Source organism: Sturnus vulgaris, chromosome 1, assembly GCF_052056855.1.
Source record: "Sturnus vulgaris isolate bStuVul1 chromosome 1, bStuVul1.hap1, whole genome shotgun sequence".
NCBI lineage: Eukaryota > Metazoa > Chordata > Aves > Passeriformes > Sturnidae > Sturnus > Sturnus vulgaris.
Window position 1 is genome coordinate 148,586,333 of NC_142243.1, and position 23,276 is coordinate 148,609,608.

At 43.4% G+C, this 23,276-nt stretch overlaps 1 protein-coding gene across 1 annotated transcript in view; it reads left to right on the plus strand.

Annotated features, from left to right (window-relative positions):
- Positions 1–322: 322 nt before the first annotated feature.
- TG (thyroglobulin) overlaps positions 323–23,276 on the plus strand; it is a 142,909-nt gene continuing 119,955 nt past the window's right edge. Inside the window, exons 1-16 of the mRNA XM_088164187.1 lie at positions 323–386; positions 1,964–2,072; positions 2,915–3,012; positions 3,471–3,674; positions 3,907–4,066; positions 7,938–8,044; positions 9,144–9,287; positions 11,012–11,197; positions 14,433–15,485; positions 17,094–17,681; positions 18,839–19,075; positions 19,417–19,554; positions 20,117–20,194; positions 20,609–20,721; positions 21,607–21,718; positions 22,382–22,582. Of these exons, the coding sequence (XP_088020313.1) occupies positions 323–386; positions 1,964–2,072; positions 2,915–3,012; positions 3,471–3,674; positions 3,907–4,066; positions 7,938–8,044; positions 9,144–9,287; positions 11,012–11,197; positions 14,433–15,485; positions 17,094–17,681; positions 18,839–19,075; positions 19,417–19,554; positions 20,117–20,194; positions 20,609–20,721; positions 21,607–21,718; positions 22,382–22,582 (3,592 nt within the window). The remainder of the gene's footprint in view (positions 387–1,963; positions 2,073–2,914; positions 3,013–3,470; positions 3,675–3,906; positions 4,067–7,937; positions 8,045–9,143; positions 9,288–11,011; positions 11,198–14,432; positions 15,486–17,093; positions 17,682–18,838; positions 19,076–19,416; positions 19,555–20,116; positions 20,195–20,608; positions 20,722–21,606; positions 21,719–22,381; positions 22,583–23,276) is intronic.

A 23,276-nucleotide genomic window follows, 5' to 3' on the forward strand; every position in this document is an offset into this window, starting at 1 on the left:
AGGGTCAATAAGCTCAATTTACTTGTTGGAATAACTGAGCCCCCCTGCCACCCACTGTGCCTGCTGCCACTTGGCTCGTTGTGCTCCCTGGAGCAGGGATGAGAACTGCCTGAGGGCAGCCAGGAGAGCAGTTCCAGCTGAAGGAGCCTCTTGGAGTTTGCTCAGGAGCATCGTGTGCGTCATTCTCCCAATTCTGTGCCCAGCCAGCAGCACAGAAGTGAACCCATCCCCGTGATGGGCTCTATAAAAGGGCAGCAAAGGCTCTGTGGGGTGCACAGAGCTGCCCCACAGACAGAAGGGGATGGGGCTCTCCCATTGCAAGATGGGCTCCATCCCATTTTGCACCCTCTATTGCTTCATTAGCATAGCAACAGCCAATATATTTGGTAAGTACACTTGTCCTTTTACTCTGCCTGTGTCCAGGGGTGACTGATCTTTGTTCTGCCCTGTGTGTTGTCCTGGTGAAATCTATACTGATCTTGAATCTTGCATGCAGCAAACGTAGCTGGTTATTGTGTGCTGTGCAAACTAAGGCTGGGCTCCTGGTTCAATACTAAACTAAGGATCTTTAAGCAGTCAGGCTTACCTGTCTTTGTATACCTGGAATTTCTGCGGGAAAAAAAAAAATTTCCAAGGGCTAGAGGAGTATAGGTAAGAAAAGGTGCTGCTGCACGGCTGAGAAGTTCCTCAATAACATCTTCTACTTGTAGGTGCCATTGTCTAACTTAGGATTGAACCTAAAGATATTTGGCAGTCTGAGTGCTGCTGCCCCAGTTCTTTGGCCTGAATTTGATAGTCCTGCACAACCAGCGATTTGAGTCACTGAATTAATTAGTCATTTAACTCAAATGTCTTGATAGACCCTCTCTAGCACTGTACACAGGGATCTCCACTCATCCCAGAACAGCTGATGTTTGAGGTGAAAATGGGGAGCTTTGCCTATGTGACATTGTCTATAGATGAGATCACGTGAAATTTTGCAGTCTCATGAAAATTTTCACATGGTCTTAAGGGTACACAGTAAAATCTCACAGAAACAGATGTGACTGAGAAGCATTAGAAGCATAGGAACTGTCTGCAGATGTCGAAGTTCTGTGAGTTGCAAATTATTTCAGGCTGAAAAACATTCAGAATACTTATGATGCATTTGCACTACAGTGTGTGATCACACTTAGACCAGATACTGGCTTAAGTAAACGTTTGGACTAAATTGGCATACCTGTGGCTTTGTTTGCTATATTTTTATAAACTAATCTGTGGTATTAAGAGCATGACATTGATCAGATTTTGAGGATGAGGAAAGTGTCAGATCAACTAATCTGCTCTGTAAAAAAGAACTTATTGAATTTCGCTATTCTACATTCTACATCTAAAACAGCAGCAAATGAAGCTTTGAATACATTAAAAATTTGCTAGGTGGCTTCAGCAGTTAATCATTTGCCCCACTGAAAACTGAAAGTGCTCGTAATATGAATTAGTCTGATGCTACTGCTAGAAATTGATTATTTTTAAATCTTTCATGGGATTGAGAAGAAACACCTCTCCCTTTGGTGAAATAGTGACTTAGCTTCAATAAAGGATAATTACTCAGAAAATGTAATAGTGGTGTGTGTGGTTATGCAAAGGACTCTTTTGTGGTTATAGGCACAACTAAGTAAAGAACCCCAAGTACCAGAAAATTATAGCCTTGCCAGTACAGAACAGGGCTGAGACTAACTAAACACAGGCCTGAGAAAGTGGTTCATGATCATCTCCACTGTGTGCTCATCCAGCAGCTGGCAGAGCAGTGGGTTTGTTCAGTGCCTCCCTGTGCTGTCCCACACAGAAATGCCACTGGAAAACAGCCAGGGAGGACCCCTGAATCTGGCACTGTTCCCCTGCAGCCCTGGCACCAACAAAGTTTTGATAAGAATGGGTTTGTGGTGACACCACCCTTAGGTGTTTATGTTCTTGCTGTTTTCAGAGTATCAGACCGATTCCCAGCCGCTGCGTCCTTGTGAACTTCAGAGGGAAGAGGCTTTTTCAGCAGGAGAAGCCTACGTTCCTCAGTGCTCAGAGGATGGCCAGTTCAGGTAATTCATCCCTGCTACTCATGTGCTGCCATATGATGTGGCCTTTCATTGCTGATGAAAGTTTTAGCCTGTCTTGAAGAGCCACAGTCACAGGGGTGCTGGAGACTTGAAAGGACTTCACTGAGCCATGTTGCAGATCCTCTCCCAGATGAATTCCCTGTTATTGGAAGTAATTTCTGGGTTAAGAGGTCAGTCTAAGATTAACAGGCTAATCTTGGCAGCATTATTTGCATGCCAAATACTTGGTGCAGTTTGCAGTGTGGTGCAGTTTGCTGTCTTCCTACACGTGCTCATGGGTGAATGTGTGTGCCAGCTGGCACAGCTCAGCCAAGTGACTGAGAACTTATCCACCCTCGTTAGTGGCACAGTCAGGTTTCCTTCTAAAAGCAATGAAAGAACTAAAAAGCACACAGAGAACAGTGATTTAGAGAGCAGCATATTGCTTGAAGGTGCAAGAAGCTAACAAATTAAAGCTGAGGCTGCGTACAGATTGTACAGATTGTAATTTCTGTACTATTATCTTGTTTTTGCCTCTGGTGGCATTGTGACCATTCTAGATTTGACTTAGAAACTGTCTCACAGTGCCTGGTGAATCTCAGATAATGGGAATTAGGGTTCTGTCCAACCTGCTTGCTTCCTCAACGACTTCAATTCACATATATACAATTCTCGAAGAATTCAGAGAATTACTAGAATTAAGGGTTCCCAGTGATCAGATTCACCAGAAACGCAACTCATGCCAATTCGATTATTTGTGATTTTAATGTATTTGATGTGGTTTTATGTCTAGTACTGAGGAATCTACACACGTGAAATAAAATGTTACTTGTGATCTTCTTCAGGACAGTCCAGTGCAGTAGGAATGGTCTTTCCTGTTGGTGTGTAGATGAGAATGGTGTTGAGGTTCCTGGCAGCAAACAGAATGGATATCCCATATCTTGTAAGTAAAAAGTTTCTATTTTTGCTCAGATTGAATAAAGAACCATTTAAATCTACATTTGACCTGCTGAAATCAAGAAAAGGATGGCCCAGACTTCTATGGACTCTTGTTTGTGGTAATTTGCTAGGTCCTTCTAGTGGAAGCTCTGGAGTTTCTTCAGGGCTTATCATGGAAACCTGATACACCTGATGTCTGTATTTATGAAAGTCCCAGTAAGACAAATTGTGAATAAAAGATTGATTTAGTGTAATGGCTTTTGAGTTGGAGAGCTTCAACCCCATCTGTGGTAGGCTTCCCTGTACCAATTTTTGTAACCTCAAGTCCATCAATATGCTTGTGCCACCTGGGTGGCAGACCTAGAACTTGTAATTCTGAGAAAACTCAGATGTTCCCTCAATTAAATGATTCAGTGCCCACCAAGAACCTTCCCCTAACAGTGCCCCTCTCTGGTACTTCAGGCTTGTCCTTTTGCCAGCTGCAAAAGCAGAGGATCTTGGTGAGCCGATACATCAATGGCAGCAGCATCTCCTACATCCCTCAGTGCCTGGATTCAGGGGCTTTTGATGAGGTGCAGTGTGACATGGAGCTGGGGCAGTGCTGGTGTGTGGATCCAGAAGGAATGGATATTTATGGCACTAGACAAAGAGGAAAGCCAGCACAGTGTAAGTAATATTCAACAAAATTATGGGTTTTGTAGGTTTGAAAGACTCAGTGTGAATAGGGACCAATAAGATAATTGAGTCCAGTTCCCTGCTCTTCATAAAAACAAGATGATGCACCTCAGTGTTCCTGCTCAGTGTAATGAATGTAACCCTCGTTTCAACAACAGGGTGGCCATTCAGCTGTTTGTGGGAAGTTAACACACAAATAAACATCACCCCTTTTCCTCATTAGGTCCAGGGAACTGTGAGATCCGAGATCGTCGCATCCTGCACGGTTTTGGGGAGAAGAGCCCACCACAGTGCTCAGCAGATGGAGAGTTTCTGCCTGTCCAGTGCAAGTTTGTCAACACAACGGACATGAGTGTTTTTGATCTTGTTCATAGTTACAACAGGTAAGAGTTCAAGCTTCTGAATCAGGAAGGTAATCCTGCATACCCCTTCAAGGCAGTGTCTGACTGCTTCTTTGTGATTTTTGCTACATGGAGCCCCTATTCTGTAACTGCACATTATGATATTTTCTGTTAGAGAATGAACCAAGTGAAAAAACCTTTTTCTTCTGAATTAAATCTGCTGATTAAAAAAAAATATATTTATATATATATATATGTGTGTGTGTGTGTGTGTGTGTGTGTGTGTGTATTCCATCCCTGCAGTCTAATTCGTGTGTCCTCACACAGCACTGGATACCACATTGTGATCTATAGTTGGAAAAGTAGCCCTGGCTTTGAGACAAGCAGACAACAGCAAATGCAGAAGGACCAGAGGAATTTGGATGTATATATTAGGTGGGAAAGACAATTCTGTATGGAAGAGGAAAGCAGATGGACAACTGATAACGTGCAAAAATTAAGTTCTAGCTGATAATGAGAACCTCTTGCCTGCCTAAATATTAGGCAGTGCCAGGGTTGCTCACATGGGTGAAACAGCAAATGATGAAGAGCTGTGCTGGTGCACAACTGGCTTTAGGTGGCTGCAGAGGATTGGGGAATGCTTCACAACACCAGATGAAATCCTTGTCTGTGGGGGCAGCAAGCTGTTGTCCTGTGGAGGAGCTGGGAATTAGTCCTGTGATGGAGACATAAGGGATGGGCAAGGGGAACTGATGGGACAGGAGTTTGTTTTGTCCCAGATGTTCAGAAACCTTTCAGTGTCTCGTGAAGTGCCACTGACTTGGCACCTCAGCCAGCACCAGCTTCCCTGGAGGGGGCAGTGCAATAAACATAACAGCTCATTGTGCCGTGGCTCTGTAGCAGCAAAGATGTTTTATTGTAAATGTCAGTTTTGCTCTTTGGAGGGGTTTCTTTTATTTTAATTTAAGTAAAACTGAAAGGCAGGTCTGAAAGCACAGTGCAAATCTGTCAGGGCTTCAGGAGAGGTTATTTTGGTGAGAGCAAAATAATATGGCTCTTTTGTTTGTTGGTGTGTGGAGTGTTGAAATGCTAAAAAAGCAATTACAGTGGAGAAATCAATGCTTTAAATTGACATTTTTTGCCTTCCACTGGGAGATTTGCCTGCAAAGACCTGTGAGATTGGATTTATTTTCTGTCCATGTCATGTAATTAATCACAGCAGGATGATTTCAGTCCCAGCTGTCTACCTTCTAATTATGGCATTGGCTTAACCTGTTGCAATCATATCTGAGTATTTCAGGTCATTAATATATTTATTTTCACACTATTCCTGCCTGAAATGTCATTCTTCCTTCCTCAAACCAGGGCAGCATGCAGAGTTGAAGAGATGAGTTCCACAGCAAAGGACTGTAACTGAACAGGGATTTTAACCCATATTTTATGTCCATATGGAGCCAATGAAGAAACTTTCTTTGGTTCCACAGACAGATTTTTGAAATCTAGACATATCATCCTAACTCTGTTTCCAAATAATTTCCCTAGACCTTAATAAATATTCAGGAATAAGCCAGTATGTTAAACCACCTCCCCCAAACAAACAGATGGGAAAACTCAGAAGTTTAAAGCTTAGACTTTCCCAAACAGAAGACTTCCAAAAAGAAAGATGAGCCCAAATTTCCTGCCTCACCTGGAGGGCTTGGCTGCTGTTACTTCTTTTGCATGGACTGTGTCCAGGTCCTGCCTAAATAGGCACCCATATAGAGTGCCCTGTAGCAGATTAATGGGAATTATCAAAAAATCAAAAACCAAGGAAGATTTTTTTATCTTCTTGCTGTAATCAGTAGTGAGTTGTCTTTGCTGGAAGCCAAGAGCAGAGACTCATATTTTGAAGGCAAACAACTTCACATTTATTTATTTTCCTGTATATTTGAGTGTGAGCATTCTTGTTGAAACACATAAACCCACTATAAATTTATCCATAACTTAAATGTAGTCACAGTTGGTTTGGATTGACTCTGAAAAATGAGGAATTCTATGCTATTGCTACTCATCTTGATGTCTGTGGTTAAAGAGTCTGAGAAAATAAAAAATATGGTAAGAATTGGGTTTTCCACATAAGGTGAGAAAAGTTTTGCCCTCTTGTTTCAGTGGGTCTAATTTATATCTGTTTGTAATTTATTTAGCTTTATTCTTAACTTGGAACGAAAAGAACCAGAATGACAAGATGTGACTACACATCCTCCCCATATAAAATAGTGTAATTGTGCGTGTGACTTTAATGTTGAGAAGGAAAGCAGTAACATCTTCAGCTCTCCTGACACGAGGTGGTGGAGCTCCCAGGAATCACCTCTTCTGTGGAGACAGGATGAGAGAGTCCACTCTGGAGAAGAGAAGGTTCTCAGGAGACTTTATAGCACCTTCCAGTATCTAAAGGGGGCCACAAGAGAGGTGGAGAAGGACTTTTGACAAATGCACATAGGACGAAGGGGAATGGCTTTGGACTGAAAGAGGGTATTGTTTAGGTTTAGATATTAGGAAGAAATTCTTTCCTGTGAGAGTAGTGAGGCACTGGCACAGGTTACCTACAGAAAATGTGGATGCCCCATCCTTAGAAGTGTTGAAGGCCAAGGCTGGATGGGACCCTGAGCAACTCGTTCTAGTGGAAGCAGCCCCTGCCCAAGGCAGGGGGATTGGAACTAGGTAGTCTTTAAGGTTCCTTCCAACCCAGAATGTTTGATGATTCAGGCAAAGTCTTGGAGGTGGCAAAGGCCCCTTGCTCTGCTCACCTGAGCATCAGCTCTGAGCCAGACAAGCATTTCATTGCTGTTCTCAGGCTGCACATTCTAGAGCATCCCTGAGGCTGCTGGAGCATGGCACTGAATTGAGCCTGGTCACAGTTTCACAGGCTGGCTGTGAACTGCTTTTCCCCAGTTAATCAGTGCCTAATCCACCAACATTCTTATTGCTGAGTGTCCATCCTTTGTAAAAACCTAATTTGTGTAACTCTCTGAAGGCATAGAGCAGAAAATTCCATTTCCCTGTTGCTAGGTTTTTCCAAATAAGCCACGTGCAGCTGGGACATCAGATCTTTATAGTATTTCAGGGTAAGGGCAAGTGTCCATAAAATAATATGATTGTTTTAGAACTTGGCACTTTGAAACTCGGATAACTTATCTTTTGCTTGGAGAAACTCTAGGATATCTGTCAGTTAAAACCACGTTTATTATGTTTTTTCCAACTTGGACCCTATTAAGTTTCTTTCTTAAATAATTGCTTTGCTGGAATCTGGCTGTTGTCACTCCTAGAATATTCCATTGGAAACCATCTCTTTCATCTCCAGAAGCCAAAATCAGTCTTGTTGCACATTAAAATCCCTTTCTCCTTCTCCTTAATCTGTTGAGCCATGCCTTGAAAACGAAAGATATTAGCGAGGGTTTTATCAGCTTTTGTACTTAATTTAGTGCAGAAATCATACGTGGCATGTAAGGAAGGGGGAAGCAACCTGATTTTTTAGGCATTCTGCCATCTCATGCAGCTTTGTGGAAGGAGCTAATGAATGGGTGTTGTAATAACATTAAGCCAACGCCTGTCTATTTCACACTTTTTGACAGGCGTCCAAAGATGAGAATAGAATTGAAAGTGAGTTAGATGCTGGGTTCATGCTTAGGAAGGCTCAGAAATCTGTTTGAAGGGAAACTATCCCCTATTTGTTTAGAAAAATGCTATCCTGCTGAAAGAGTGATCTGGGTCATGTCAGAGCCTGGTTGACGAAAGGAGACCAAAGTGTTTTGTACTGGCCTTGTGCTCTGCAGACATCCTTCTCCTGCAAAATCAGGAAGGAAACAGCTGATACTTTGTTGTGGTCGATGGACTCTTCCTTGGGCTCTTCAGATGATGCTACTTTTTCTTCCAGGCTCCCAAGGGCTTTCCAGAAATTCAGCTCGGTGAAGGAAACATTCCCAGAGATCTCTGGGTACTGTTACTGTGTGGACAGCCTGGGGAGGGAGTTAGCAGACACAGGTAAGTTCCTTCCAGCATCTCATCCTTTAATCTGGGTGGTGTTGAATTCCCAAAGGAAAGGACAGTAACACTGTCAGTCTTCAGGTTCATTTGGAAGTTCAGTTTCAGTCTTACAAGGGGTAAGACCAATGTGACCAATGTGATGCCCATGGGAAGGGCTGGAGCTCACTAATGAAATCCCACCCTTTTAAGCAGTGCTTCAGTCAGCAACGAGTGGATTTGGTGCCTGGGAGCTAATCCTGTCCTCTTTCGAATGTAGAAATAGGATTTCTGAATGTCCATTTCCTGCCCACACTGTGGAAAGCTGTGTCATATTTGATATGTCCTATTAGCAAATCCAGGGGAATATAAAGGGCCTGAAGAATGAAATCTTTTCTTCTTGCTTAGGTAGAATCATGGAATTGTTTGGGTTGGAAAAGACCTTTAAAGAACATCTAGTCCAACTTCTCTACAATGGGCAGGGATATCCTCTTCTCTCATAACCTCAGGATTTAGGCATGTTAATAGTTAATGGGATGCTTTAGAAGAAAGAATGTTCTTTTTTCAGCAAGGAGGAATGAGGAGGTTGAGATTTCCAGATCTTCCTTAGATAATGTGGTTTTAATTTTAATTGTTTTTTTAAAGGGGAAAATACAAAACACAGTACCTTGAAATTTAAATGATAGATGAGAACTTCAACATTTAATTTCTAGAAAAGAACAAAGTTCTCAAAAAATCTGTGCACTCAGAGAAACTTCTGAATGTCTTGTTTTTTAATATGCCACTGAAATGACTCATAGTTGGTTTTGGTAACATCTGTTTCTGAAATTCCATCAATTTCTGTACTGCAGGCTGAACCTAACAAAACCACAGCCTATAGCCAGTTATGGAATGTTTCTCCTGCTTGTTTTGGAAGGTGCCAAGGTGTAAAAGTGGTGCCTGGGCACCCAGCACTGGGTGCAGGGTGTGATGCACTAGGGTTATGCAGTATAACTTCACATTTGACTTGTTTAGAGAACTGGATTTATTTTTCCTGAGAGTCTCCCAGTTTTACTCCTCTTGTATAAGGGTGACTTCTGTATTAAGAGCAGGCCCTCTGATAAAAGTCTGTCTTTCCCAGGCTTGGAACTGCTGCTTGATGAAGTTTATGACACGGTTTTCTCCGCGCCGGAGCCTGCGCGCACATTCACGGAGAGCAGCATCCTTCGGATCCTGCAGAGGAGATTCCTGGGGGTCCAGCTGGCTACCTCTGGCAAGTTCAGGTGTAAGTGGCACCCAGGAGATGCTCTGTAAATCAGGTGGCAGTCCTGGAGCTTTTATGTGACAGCTGCTGTTGGGGAGAATTGTTCTAGGAGTTTTTTGCTCTAAAACCAGAAAATATCAGAGTTTCAATGCAAGAATCAAGGCCCCTGAATTGCAGCTGGCCTTTATCCTCTGCATGGTACATTCTTTACCAGCAGATTATACCTGGCCCCTGATCAGTGCTTTCCCATATGCCTGCAGATCACATTGTTTGAAATGCCATGAACTCTCCTTATCTCTTGCCCTGAGATTATGGAGATGGATTTGTTGATTTATTAAATTAAAAGCCTGAGAAAATATTCCCAAATTTATGTTGGTACACTCAGAAACAGGAAGGATTTTACACTGGCCACAACACCCTCCATTCCCAGGAGGTCACGGAGGAGTTTGTGGAGCCTTGGCCAGCAAGGCTGAACTTTTGGATCCACTCTTGGGCCCATTCCTTCCCTGGTCAGGGCAGGCATGTGGGGAGAGAGTTTCTCCACTTACAGGCAGTGAACTCTGCAGGACAGGAGGTCAGGTACCTCCTCCCTCCTAGACCAGAGCCCAAAGCAAACTGCCTTTGCTGGGGAGAGTTTGAACCTCCTATGTGATACTTCATCCTCCCATCCAAGTCCCAAAGTCCTCTGACATTGCTCTCTGACTCTTGCTAAGGAGTTGCATCACCAGAAATATTAAGCAGATACTGATGTCAGTCTTCTGGCCATATAGTCACACAGTTTTTCTGGCTTTGAGACAAGCTGATCCTTCTGGAGAGTCTGGAAGGCATCTTCCCTCTGCACTGCACACTGGTTTTGGATCTGGCTGTAGCAGCAGCTGTCAGCACAGATGAAGCTGTAGCAGCCACAAGATGGAGATGTGACCTCGTTCATCAGCCGAGGGGGTTGCTCTGGTGACTTACACAGCTCTCACACTGTCACCCAAAGCCACTCAAATTAAGAAAGTTGTCCCCTGGATGAACAGGTTGCTCTGACACGGTGCTCTGGCTGCCTCACTCAGGTAGCTGGGTCTAGCTGGAAAGTTTTTGAAGGTAAGAGGTGTGTAGGCTGTCGGATTGCAGGTTAATATAAATAAGCAAAATTACTGTTCAGAGGGTAAGGTCCTGTATTGGAGAGATCATACCCCAGAAAATGTACTTGCTGAATTTTTGCCCTCTCTGCCTTTAAGACAGGAATAGGGTCTTCAGATCCTGCAGAGGGAAATGGAGAAATAGGGTGGCCTCCACCCAAATCTCCAGTCAGGTGCAGATCTGTCTGCAGGAGCAACGCCTTATTTTCTTCAGAAACATCGATGTTTGCCTTTGAATCAGTCCCCCAAGATGTACATCTGTCCCTGTTGACCATCTTTGCTTTTGCACTAAGGGCTAGAGCTCCCTGAGCCTCCAGCATGGTTCCCTGGGAGAAATACTTCTGCTTTGCCTACTTGCAACTATGGCTGAAAAATGTGTTGAGGTTTTATCTTCTGTTTAGCTTTCAGAAATTAATACCTGCAATAGAAAACCATGGGGCAAGTTCTTAACGGGAAAAGAGGATGGAGAATTCCCATTTTGAGCTGGTACTCGATGCATCACTGTAAACGATCAGGAAATTAAACTTTTTCCTAATTTTTTTTTCCCAAGTAGGCAAACAATGGGCTCAGACAGAGGTGAAACTTTAAACTTTCCCTGCTTAACTGTTTTCCCTGCAGGCCCCTCGAGGTGTGAGGCTGAGCGTTCTGCAGCCCTGCATTTCCAGCACCCCTTCGTGCCGTCCTGTGCCGCCAGCGGGGGCTACGAGCCCCGGCAGTGCCACCAAGGGGGACAGTGCTGGTGTGTGGACACCCAGGGACAGGAGATCCCGGGCACGAGGAGGCGAGGACAGCCCCCAGCCTGCGGTATGTATGAGACCTGCCAAAGGAACAATGAGCCCATCTCTCCGTGTCTTTAGGAGGAAACAGAACTGACCAGCTCCTTTCTCTGCTCTGACAGATTCTGCTGTTCAAAGATCCTGAAACCTGGTTCAAAGTCACGTTCTAATAAATTATTAAATATCGTGCTGCTTTTATTTGCTGTTATAATCTTTCTTTAGCCTTTTAGTTTTGCATGCAGCAAGGCTTTTCTTTGCAGCTCTGATATCTGGCTCTTGATTCCAGTAACTGAGGTGTTAAATGAGAATATCTGGGGTAATATAAGGAAGCAAGTGATGGTGATTTTGTGTTTTACCTCCTTCCTTTGGTGAAATGCTGTGGAATTTCATCTCCCATTCTGACTGTTTTTGTCAACTCTGTCATTGCATATTTTGCCATGAAAACTGCCAAATCCTGTAAAAAACCACCCAACAAACAATTCAGAAAAGGTGTATAGGTTAGGGCTTTGAGAGATTCCACAGAGAATTCACCATCAAATCAGTGCCCCAAATGGAAATGACAGCAGAATTGTCCAGGGGCCAGAGGGGAGGAGGAAAGTTAAAAACCTTTGCTCTGAAGTGCATTACCTAAATATTCAGGATTGTGCTGAAGGGCTGGGGCACAGGCTCTTAATGTGGGGGCTGCCTTGGGGGAAAGCAACTGCTCTGTCTGTGAGACACAGCCCAGCTTCCCATGCAGCTAAAGGAGGAGGAATCTGCCCTAGGTGTCACAGCTCCAGGGGCTCAGAGCACTCTGGGCACACACAGGCTTACTGTGAAATGAAAACTTCAGCGTGCCTTTGAGGCTGATCACCAAGGATATTACAGGGGAACCTCTGAGAGGCCTCGCCATATGTTGGGACTGGTTGTTTTCTCTTCGAGTATGCTTTGCTGAGCCCTCCTGATAATTTTTTGAGGAGAGGGGGTGAAGAAGGGGAGGCAATGACTTCAGGCTGCTTGCAGCTTTTATTGGCAGGCTCAGGAAATTTAAGCAGGGAAAAATTTCTGCAGAGGTTTCACAGATTAACTCCTGAGGAGGTATTTCATGAGGTTATAGCTGAAGTCTTCAGACAGCTACATGCCATGTGTCTGTCTCCAGTTCTCTTCTGTTTTATTTCATGTTTAAAACCAATGTAGATGTGGTACTTAGGGACACAGTTAAGTGGTAAGCCTGGCAGTGCTGGGTTAGTGACTGGACTCAAGAACCTCACAGATCTTTTCCAGCCTTAATGATTCTGTGATTATTTAATGTCTTTGGCTCTCACACTCAGCAGTGTTAACACTGGAGGAGTCAGAGCACCAGGCAGTCCTGACAGGAACATGCTTCTTTTCAGACCTTTTACAGTAGAGTCACACCAGCAGTGCCTTTGTGTTTATTCTCTCTTCCTCTGTTTTGATTTGCTTCAACAGTGGGTAGGAGGGGAGAGTGTTTATGACCAGTGATCCTACATTTGTTTCATATTACTGTTCTTGTGGAATTGTGGCTTGCACTAACTTATTGGCCCTCTGAGGAATGCTCTTCATCCCTCTAACCAAGAGTCAACATTGAAAACAGAAGGGGCCCATCCTACAGAAAGTTCTTTTACAAAGGAACATCTGGGAAGGGACTCTGAGCTCCTGTCAGGCACTGCAGAACACAACAAGGAGGCAAAAGCAGGTGTGAGAAAGACATCAATCACAGAACATCAGATTACTTGCTTATCTTTTTAGCACCTTTTTAAGTTTCCAGCTTTTATCCTTATTGTTAACAGGATTTGTGACTGCTTTATCATATTACTTGTTTGTGGAATAAATGGAAATGGAGTGGGGACCCCAAGAGAGCTGGTGCTGGAGCAGACTGAAGATGCTTATCCCTCTTGTCCCCTACAGGGATAGCAGTGGTGCTGAGTAAGAAAAAGTGAGAACCATGGAAATGCACATCACTTCCAAATATCCTCCTGCAGGTGTGAGATGCCCCAAACTGGAGGCTGAGTTCAGATCATTGTGTTCAGCCCTCCCCTATGGAGTTATCTTCCAAGGATTTGCCTAATTGCCCTCTAACCTTTTATGCTTACTAGCACTCTCTGGCAATAAATTTCATGATGATAATTATGTGCTCTACATCTGGACTTCTCTGTACTGCAAGAAATACTGGATAATAATTGTCTGTGAATGATGTGGAGAATTCTGTTTTTTAAAAACTTTTTTCATACTTTTTTTGTCCAGGCTGAATGTTTTTTATACTGGAAAAGCTGTTCTGTCCTCAAAATACTTTTGCCTCCCCTTCTCTATAGCTCTGCTACTTTTGCCTCCCTTCTTTATAATTCTGCTACTTTTCAAGGACAGGTAACTGTGTGGCATGTGAGTTAAGCTGCTGTGTGCATTCCAGAGATGCAGTCAGTGCCATAATCATCCTGTCTGTCTGATTCTTGGTGTCTTTATATTTACCAAGTCTTTCCTTTCTTTGCTGTCTTTTGAGCCCTAAGCTTTGTCCTTCTTTACTGATGTGTTGCATCCTAAGTTGGAGCCGTTTCTGCCTGTGTATCAGTGTACAGATGAGGCTGGATGCAGCTACACCTGTGACACAGTTTAGCCCAGGATATGGGGCTCAGAGCCACTGTTGGTAACCTCAATATGTTGACATTTGACTGTTTTTCTTGAAATTCCCTTAGAGCTCATTCATGAATGCTATCAGATCCTTAGCACTCTATCACTGCTAATTTTTACAATTCATTTTCAAATCTCCTGCAATGAACACCTCACTGAAGATCTAGTTAGGAAACTTCCATAAATGCCTCATTATTGGGCATTGTTTAAAATAACTTTCTGCTGTTCCACAATCTATTTCTCCTCCTCAGGTTCCCATATTCACCTGGATCATTGCAGGTTTTTATTAGCAACAGGCATCCTACTAGAGAGCTAAAATATTTGGAAAGGACATTTTTCATTCTTTCAGCCATGGGAACAGAGATGAGAATTGGGAAGCAACAGAACCAGTAAAAGACCACAGAGCAGAGAACTCAGCAGTGGGGAAGGAATGTTTCCTTTCATTTTGGGTCTTGACTGGAGAACTTTATTTATAGACCAAAGGCACTAACATTTCAAATTCCTTAACGTGTGCACGATGCATAGTTGAGAAGCAGGTTATTCTATACTTTAATGTTGTTTTTGTCCCAGCTGCTTGAACTAGAGCAATAGAATTACAGGTTATGAAGGTTCCAAAATGTCCTTTTTTATTCCTGTAGGTGAGGAGCAATCGTGCATTTCCAAGCGCCGACGGGCTTTGTCCAGGCTCCTTTATGGCCCTGCTGGGTACTTCAGTCAGTCCAGTTTGTTTTCCACACCAGATAAGCAGTCAGACAAAATTGATGGCTTTTCAAGACCCTGCCCTCCCTCTTTCAAGGAGCTGTTTCTGGACTCTGGGTTGTCATCCCCACTTGCACCAAGGCAGACTCCTGAGCTGGAAACCATCCTTAGTGAAGCCATCCCAGGGATGTTCCCATCGAGGGACCTGGCCCGAGTGGCACTGCAGTTCACTGCCAATCCAAAGCGTTTCCAAGAAAACCTCTTTGGAGGAAGGTTCTTGAAGAATTTGATCCAGTTTAACTTCACAGGGGTACTTGGCACTAGTGGGAAGTACAGCATTGGCCAGTTTTTCCCACAGGAGGATGTGTCAGAGATGGATAATGGCCAAGGCCCTCTGCAATCAGCTGAGGAATTTTCCCTGGAGGTATCAAAGGGGAGCTCCATCTTGAGTAAACCTCTTGTGGGCAGCTTTGGCCGCACAGTAACTCTGCAGGACAATCAGAATCTGATGAAATTCCTTTCTTCTGTCCTGGAACTACCAGAGTTCTTTACTTTTCTTCAACAAGTAATTTCTGTCCCCAAAAGCGTTGCTGAAGATTTAGGTGAAGTGGTGAAACTGGCACTGGGATCCAGAGACTGTGGTGAGGAGCCAAAGGACCTGTTTGTTCCAGCATGCACCAAGGAGGGGAGGTATGAGGAAGTTCAGTGCTATGCAGGAGAGTGCTGGTGTTTGGACACTTCAGGCAAGGAGGTTCCAGGCTCAAGACGTCAAGGCAAGCGCCCGAGGTGTCCCACTGAGTGTGAGAAGCAAAGGAGAGACCTGAAAAACCTGAAGCAAAGCCTGCCTGCAGGATCAGATCTCTTCATTCCCTCTTGTACTGAGGATGGAGACTTTCTGCCACTCCAGTGTTATGGGACAAATTGCTTCTGTGTCGATTTGAATGGCAAGACTATTCCAGGAATAAGGGGGAAAGCTGGAAAGCCGATGCAATGTAAGTCTTAGGGACTGGGAATTTAAAGATGCTTTCTTTTGTATTGGAATTCCATGGTTCTTTCTTAGTATCTGATTACATCTCGAAATAAATGGATGATGTATGCAAATCTCCTGTCTCCTAACAGGAAAGCAAGCCAGCTTTACAGTGGCAGGGGGATAGTGGGAAATGCAGTGATGTGTCAGCCTTGATATCCCAAGTCCTGAAGGTGTCCTGAGGGTGTAGTGTGGGCACACTCAAAGCAGAGGAGCCTGAGGTCTTGCCTGGTTACTGAACATGTCATTGGCATTGTCTCTACCTCAGAGTGCAGCTGGAGTGTGTAACATCCACGATGCCCAGGAGACCTGGAGCATCTGTGGAACTGAATGTGACCCCTGCCTAGTGAAAAAACTCTTCCTTCCAGACCAGGTCACCTGGGCACAGTCACTGGCTCATCTTTTCATAAGAACTAAAGATTTTTAGTGCCTTAAACTATGAACTTGATTTAGTCTTTTTAGCTCAAGAATATATCCTCAAATTGGTAAGATATCACAAATAGACTCCAAACATAAGACGGGGATTTAATAGCTGGTAGGTTTCTCATAACTCACAAAGTCAGGCCAAAAAGGTGAGTTGCAAATGACTTTTGACATCAGTTTGGTAGACTATGAACTGCCTCTCCTTGCCCTTTTCTTTATGGAATATGAAGAAAGAAGGAAGCATATAGGCAGTGAATATTTGTCTTTCAAGTTTCTGTGAAGTGAGAACGACACATCAACAGGGAGAATAGACCAAGAGGAGAGCCTGCTTCTCGTTTTGGGAGAAATAGCAGTGTCCAGCAGTTGAGAGTGGGGCTTAATGAGGGGCATCCTTTGAATAGCAGTTTGCAGAAGTAAAGGGGAGTTTGTTGTAATGATCTGAACTGAGAGGGGATTTATATCTAACAGCCCATCTGTAGTACAATCCAATAAATAAAAAGGTTTGGAATTCTCTGGTGCTCAAATGAAGATGACCTCCCATAGTTGCCTGGATTTGGAGAGTTGCTTGGTGGCAAAGTGAAATTTAGCTCTGGACATGGCAGAAAGGGCTTCCAAACCAAACTTACTCCAGTATTTTGAGAAATGTTATTTTTGTATTCAACAGCAATGTTCAGTGGAGTGTAGGAAGAGAGGACATGCAGTTTTAAGATTCTGGTTCAGTGCAAGGGGAAATAAAGTCAATATTATCTCACTATTCAGATGGTTGCTTTTGCAGATTTGCTGAATAACAAGTAACAACCTGATTACCAAGTATATCCGAAAACACCTGATTGATGTAAACACATTCAGGAAGGCATTAGGTGGCACCTGGCCCCCCAGTAAGAACTACAAGTACCTAATGTACTCACAAATTAAAAAAAAACCAAAACATATCTGTATTCATCTTGGAGGGCTCACATCCCTTTGGAAATCTTGCCCTGGTTCAGCATGGGACCTTAATATTGCTAAGCCCTCTTAGTAACAGGCCAGGAATGTTGTTGTTATTGGGCTGAGTGACCAAGTTTTAGTAGTGGTGTTTATTGTACTAGAGGATAGGGGTATTGTATATCTTCAGCACATTCTGAAGATGTGCATGTTTTTCTTTTCCCAGGCCCAAGTGCTTGCCAAGTAACAGCTGGTCAGGAGTTTCTGAAGGCTGTGAAGCTCCTGTTGTCAGATCCAAGTGCTGTGCCTCAGCTGTCCAGCCTTCACCTCCCTCAGTGTGATGCTGGGGGTGGCTGGAGGCAGGTGCAGTGCAGTGGCCCCCCCGAGCAAGCCTTCGAGTGGTACGACAGGTGGATTGCAGAGAACAACCAAGGCAAGCCCCTGCCTGTTCCTGACCTATTGAACATAATAGCTGGCTATAAAGAGGCGTCCTCTGGAGACTTTTCAGCTTTTGTTAAAGCTTTGTATGAGGCTGGGCACCAGAATGTCTTCCCCACGTTCTCCATGTATTCCTCCTTCACGGATCTCCCACCTCAAGTGCTGAAAGGAAACCTGAGCAGTGCATCTGAGAACATTTTGCTGGACCCATATACGTTCTGGCAGCTTCTGACTGAGCAGCTGAGCTACTACCCAGGACCCTATTCTGATTTCAGTGCTCCATTAGGCCACTTTGAACTTCGTGATTGTTGGTGTGTTGACAGCAAAGGAGGAGAGCTGGAAGGAACAAAGGCAGGAGTGAACCAGGTTCCAGCATGTAAGTAACGATTTCTGGCTTGTAAGTAGGAGTGTTTTCTGGTCTTTTATGCCACAAGAGAGGGAAGTCCTTTTAATTGCTGTGGAGTAGCAGACAATAACTTGTCAGAAAGATCATCAGCACTGCCATTATCTCTGGACATCAGAAGTAGGGTGACTCATTTTGGTAAATAAGTGGTGGCTGAGCTTTGGGAATAAGGAGAAATAAAGTTCCATATCAAGTCTGTGTAGATTTTATAACTCGGATTTTGGACATATAATGGTTTTGCAGAAGGTACTTAGCCAGATGGTAAGGGATATTAGAAAGTGTGAAGAGTTGTATGGAAAAATCAGGATTACACTGTAATGCAAATGACTTCCAAGAATGCCTTAAAAAGCAGCAAGAAGGATTTTCTTTACTGTTTCTTATTATGTGGTCAAGAGTAGCAGATATCCCCTGTAAGTGACTAGGAGGAGAGTGAGGCCAGCACTGAAGTTCAGTAGCTCTCTGTCTAGACACCTCCTGCAAAGGTGCTGGGCTCTCCTTGGGGTAACTCCAGCAGATGACCTGTATTATAAATGCCATCACTGAAATAGTTCTCATCACACAGTACTTTTCCAGCTGTGAAAAAGAGACAGGACAATGAAGGTGGAGATTCCAGTTCTGTGGGCAAGTGGGGAATAAAGGAGATGAAGCAGATTAACAGAGTTATTTTGGAGGAGCAGCTTTCGTGGAGCTGGTTTGGTGCATTGAACTGCCCTTTATGGATCAGTAGATGTATGGAGAGGATAGCCCAAGTGTCAGCTGCCACTCCTTTATTTTCCTTTCTGACTGTCACTTCAGATTATCCACATTTTTTAAGGCAGCAACTGAGGGAATGTTCTGTAGAGATGTATTGACTCAGTTTGTAACCAGTAAGGACTTGCTTAAAAACATCAAGCCTTTGGCTCAGGACATGGAGAATGTTTGTGTGACTTATGGCATTCTAAGACTCTTGCTGTTTAACAGCTAAGCAGTAACAAGTCTCCTTTGCTTGCTTCATCATGCAATTCAACACTGATTTCAGAGGGAGACAGATGATGCTAGTTAAAAGACCTGTTAGTTTTCACATGCAAATATTTACTGGATTTAGGTGAAAGTCATTAATATACTCTTCATATATACACTTTTCTATACAGGCCCTGGTGTATGTGAAAGTGTGAAGCAGGAAGCCATGAAGTTTATGGAGGAGGCAGAGCAGCTCATGCTGGCCTCAAACGGGTCTCAGTTCGCAGAGAGCTTCTTGCTGGCGAAGGGGATCCAGCTCAGGGACAGCGACCTCCTGCGCTCTGCTGGGCCCTATGGGCTGGGGACAGGGCTCTCCCAGCAGCTGCTGTCGGGCAGTGACCCTGCTCTCCAGCTGGCTGCATGGTCAGGTGGGTGGAAGGGAAGGGAGGGCTGAATTAGATGGAGCCACACCCAGAATCTGTGCAAGAGACCCTTGATGTCAAATGCAACTCTGCTGAAAAACATGTGCTGCTCAGCAGATGAAACTAATCAGAGTCATTGAGGTGCCACCCCAAAAACTGATTTCTGTTGTCTCATATGTATGACACAATGCAAATGTAAAATCTGGGCGTTAACCAGCCTTTATGTACTTAAATTTATTTATTAATTTGTCTTCTAAAGTACAGGGAACATTCGGATTTTTGCAAATATGTGCATTTAATATATCCTGCAGTGAGCACTAGAGCTTCATTTTACTTCTCTTTTATAGTCCTGCACTTCTACTGGCAGAGTCACTTTACTTCAAAACGTTCTTCTGGGGAAGCAGCACAGCTGGGATTTCTCCCTTACATCCCTCAGTGTGATGGCCTGGGAAACTGGGAGCCAACTCAGTGCTATGAGAGCACAGGTGAGTAGTTCCTAACAAGACACTCTGGGCTGTCTAAATAATAATAATAAAAAAGCCAAACAACAACAAAAACCCCAAAGAATTCTAATTAAAAGATGGAAAACCAGTAGCAGTCAGGCTGGAGGAAGGTGGTGTGGTCTACAAGATGTGTGTAAATTGACTGGACTCCAGTGGCAGCTCATTGGGGCTCAAAAATCAGCAGATACTCAGTTGCTTGCTGCTAGTTGTGTTCCTTGGGGGTTGGTCCAGGAGCTGGTATTGCTTGATGCATTCATTCATGATCAGGATGATGAGGTGGAGCACACCCTCAGCAAGTTTGTGGATGATACCAAATTTCTGGGAATAGGTGATAGGGCTGCAGCTCTCACCAGAGCTTCTGCCTTTCCATTTGCACCACTGCTCTCAGCTGTGGTCTACTGACCCCTGGATAGCAGAGTTAGTTGTGACTTAGATTTACTGACCCCTTTCTATGGAGCTGCTGAGGGTGAAAATCTTCCTGGTGTGCAACAAAGCATACTGCAGTACCACATCTAAAATAAAGATGCTTTTCTTTCCTGGCCAGGTCATTGCTGGTGTGTGGATGAGAGAGGGCATTATGTCATGGATTCCTTGGTCTCACGCTCAGCAGAACTTCCCAAATGTCAGTTGAGTTTTCTTCCTAAATATTTGTCTTTACCTGTTCTTGCAAATTCTAATGTGATATGCATGAAGTAAGGCTTTCTTCTAATCATTGAGAGAAAGGTAAAAAGAATTATATAATTATATTCTTATTTTGCTAATTACTTTAATTTCGTTGTGTGTGATTTTGGCTTGCATGATTTGAGAGTGGGCCCTCTACTGTTGGTGGCCCTGCCTGGGCAGGGGGACTGGACCAGTTGTCCAGCCAGGTGTCTCCAGAGGTGCCTTCCAATCTCAGCCATTCTGTGGTTATCAAACACCAATCAGGAATTCTCTGCCTGAGACTGCAGAAGTGTGAGGGAGCTGGTGATGTAACCCTTTCTCTTGCTTAGGTCTGAAAGTTGATTTTATTTTAAAAATGTTTTCCCTCTGACAGGCCAGACTTCCTGTCAGCGATCTCGAGGCAATGCCCTAATTTCCAGCTGGAGACAGAGCAGTGCAAAGCTGGACACCTCTACAGCTGATCTGTTCATCCCCAGCTGCCTTGAGGTGATTTGGCATGACTGAGGGAGGGAGCAGTTCTGCTTACACCATGCCACAGTCATGTACACGTTCTGTCCATGCTCTTTAAGCACCCCTTGTGCGTTTCTATTAACCCGAAAGAAAAGGGTAAGACAAACCTAACAGCTGGTGCTTCCCTGCAGAAGGCAGAATTTAAACAGTTTTGAGATGGAGACTGGAAACAGGAGCTCTGTGCCTGCCCACGCTTCCCTCCCTCAGGCTGGCTCTGCCTGGTGCTCTTGCAGAGCTGTGCTTAAAAGGCACATCTTAATTGACTGGCATTTGGGGGGGGTCTTTCCTCCTGAGCTGTGAGAGAATGACAGAGTGAGAGGGAGCTGGGTGCAGATATCCCAAAAAAACAGGGTCTGTGATGCTCTCAAAATGTGGCAGTGAGCAGGATAGAGACAGGTAGGGAACAGACATTTCATGTAATAGAATCCTTATCATATAGAATCACATAATCATTTAGGTTGGAAAAGACTGAGAAGATCAAGTCCAACTATTACCCCAGCATTGCTGAGTCCACCACTCAATCATATCTTTAAGCACCACAGCTACACATATTTTGAACACATTTCAAACTAGGATTTTATCAGAACTTTATCTCAATGGACTTTTAGTCTACATCCTACTTAATGGTTGGACTTGTTGATCTTGGATGTCTTTTCCAACATAAACGATTCTTGATTCTTTCAGGGACTGGTCTATCTATTAAATCAGTTAGACTGCATTTTGTGTTTCTTTTTAATATGTTTTAATAATGGACAAGTGTAAATATAATAAAGCATTTTAACCAATCTTTGGGGTATGGATTTTGGTGTGTCTGTATTAAAATGCATTGCTCTGTAATGACATGTCTTTGATTCTTTATAGACAGGAGAATACACTGTGCTGCAGAGATCTGACACAGATATTTGGTGTGTGGATCCTGTGTCAGGAGAAATATTCCAGCGTGGCAGCAAAGGCTTGGATGGCAATCCTGAATGTGAGTAATGCTTTGCCCCCTGCCTGTGATGCCTCATGCTTGGCAGCATATGTACTTTCCTTTTCAGAATGCTGCCTGTGAAACATGGAGACTTGTAGTTTAATTCCTCAGTGATAGGGTGCATACAAAGCACAGCAACATTGAAAGGGTATCTGAAAATAGTTACCCTTTGCTTTCATAACACCAGAAATAAAACAGTCTAGACAAACTTATGAATGGGCACGATGCATTTTTTAATCTTTGATTTCTTACCACCATATTAACTATTTTAAAATGTAAATGATCATGTGATTATATTTAAAATGACCTTGATCAAAAATTTTTACTAAAAATATTAACTTGATATTTTTGCCTTTGAAATACCAGCATCTGAATTATACACCATCATATTTGTTTAAAAAAAAACCCAAAAAACAAACAGCATTTTTTCCAACTATTTTTCTAAAACAGTATTACTTGCACTTTAATATTTAGAAAAAATGTGGGGTTTTTCTAGAAGAAGTAAAACTCCCTGTTCCTATAGTGATTCAAATTATTTACGGTTTCATAGTCACTCATCTTTCTTCCTACCAACAAAACAGGCTGGGAGCACTGCTGGTAAAGTCTGTAGGTCATTTTATTGTCTTCTATTCTGTATCTTGCAAAGACTCTCTCTCTTGGAAGGTCCCAGTTTCTGTGACATGCTGCAGTCCAGAGCTGTTTCACGAGAAGCTGCCAGAGGTTACATCCCGCAGTGTGAAGGGGACAAGGGGAGTTTCTCTGCTCTGCAGTGCAGCCAGGACCAGGAGAGCTGCTGGTGTGTCTTTGGCAGTGGAGAAGAGGTGCCAGGGACACGAGTGAATGGGGGAAGACCAGAATGTGCAAGTGAGTTCCTGCTTCAGTCATTTTACTTGTGAACAAATCCAGGCCTGAAATTTAACCCAGATCCTACATTTTTCCACTCCCTAGTTGAATTTAATCTTATTTCTTCAGGCCTTTAGAGATTTTTACTCAAGCAACATGCTTATCTTTGTGTTGTAGCAGATTTCAGACCTACCTGGGCATGCTGTCCAGTTTTCTTCAGGTACTTTGTGAGGGAAAAAGGAGACGGGAATGGATCCTTGACTTTTCCTAATTCATAAAATTGGTTGAATCAAACTATTTGAGCTATGAAACTCAGCTATAAGACCAATCTGAACAGCTTGCTGCAAACTTGAACCTGCTCCAGTCTGAGCTGGCTCTGGGATTAAAACCCATTCAGTTTACTAAAATAAAATTTGAAAAATGTATGCTTCTGCCATTCTGACTCTTGGCTTGTGACCAGAATTATGAAGGAGATGTGCCAAAACATTGCATATTCACAGAGTATTTCCTGAATGACCAGAGTTGTGAAGCACTGCAATTCACTCATGGTTTCCAGTGAAATATCCAAATGGGAGGCATTTGGATAAATTTAATTTGCAATGTCCTTTGTGCATTTTCCCATCACTGAAGTCAAACAAAATTAATTAAACTTTCTACAAGGCTCCAAAATGTAATGATTAGTGGAAAGCAGAGATGTAAAAAGAAAACCCTCAAC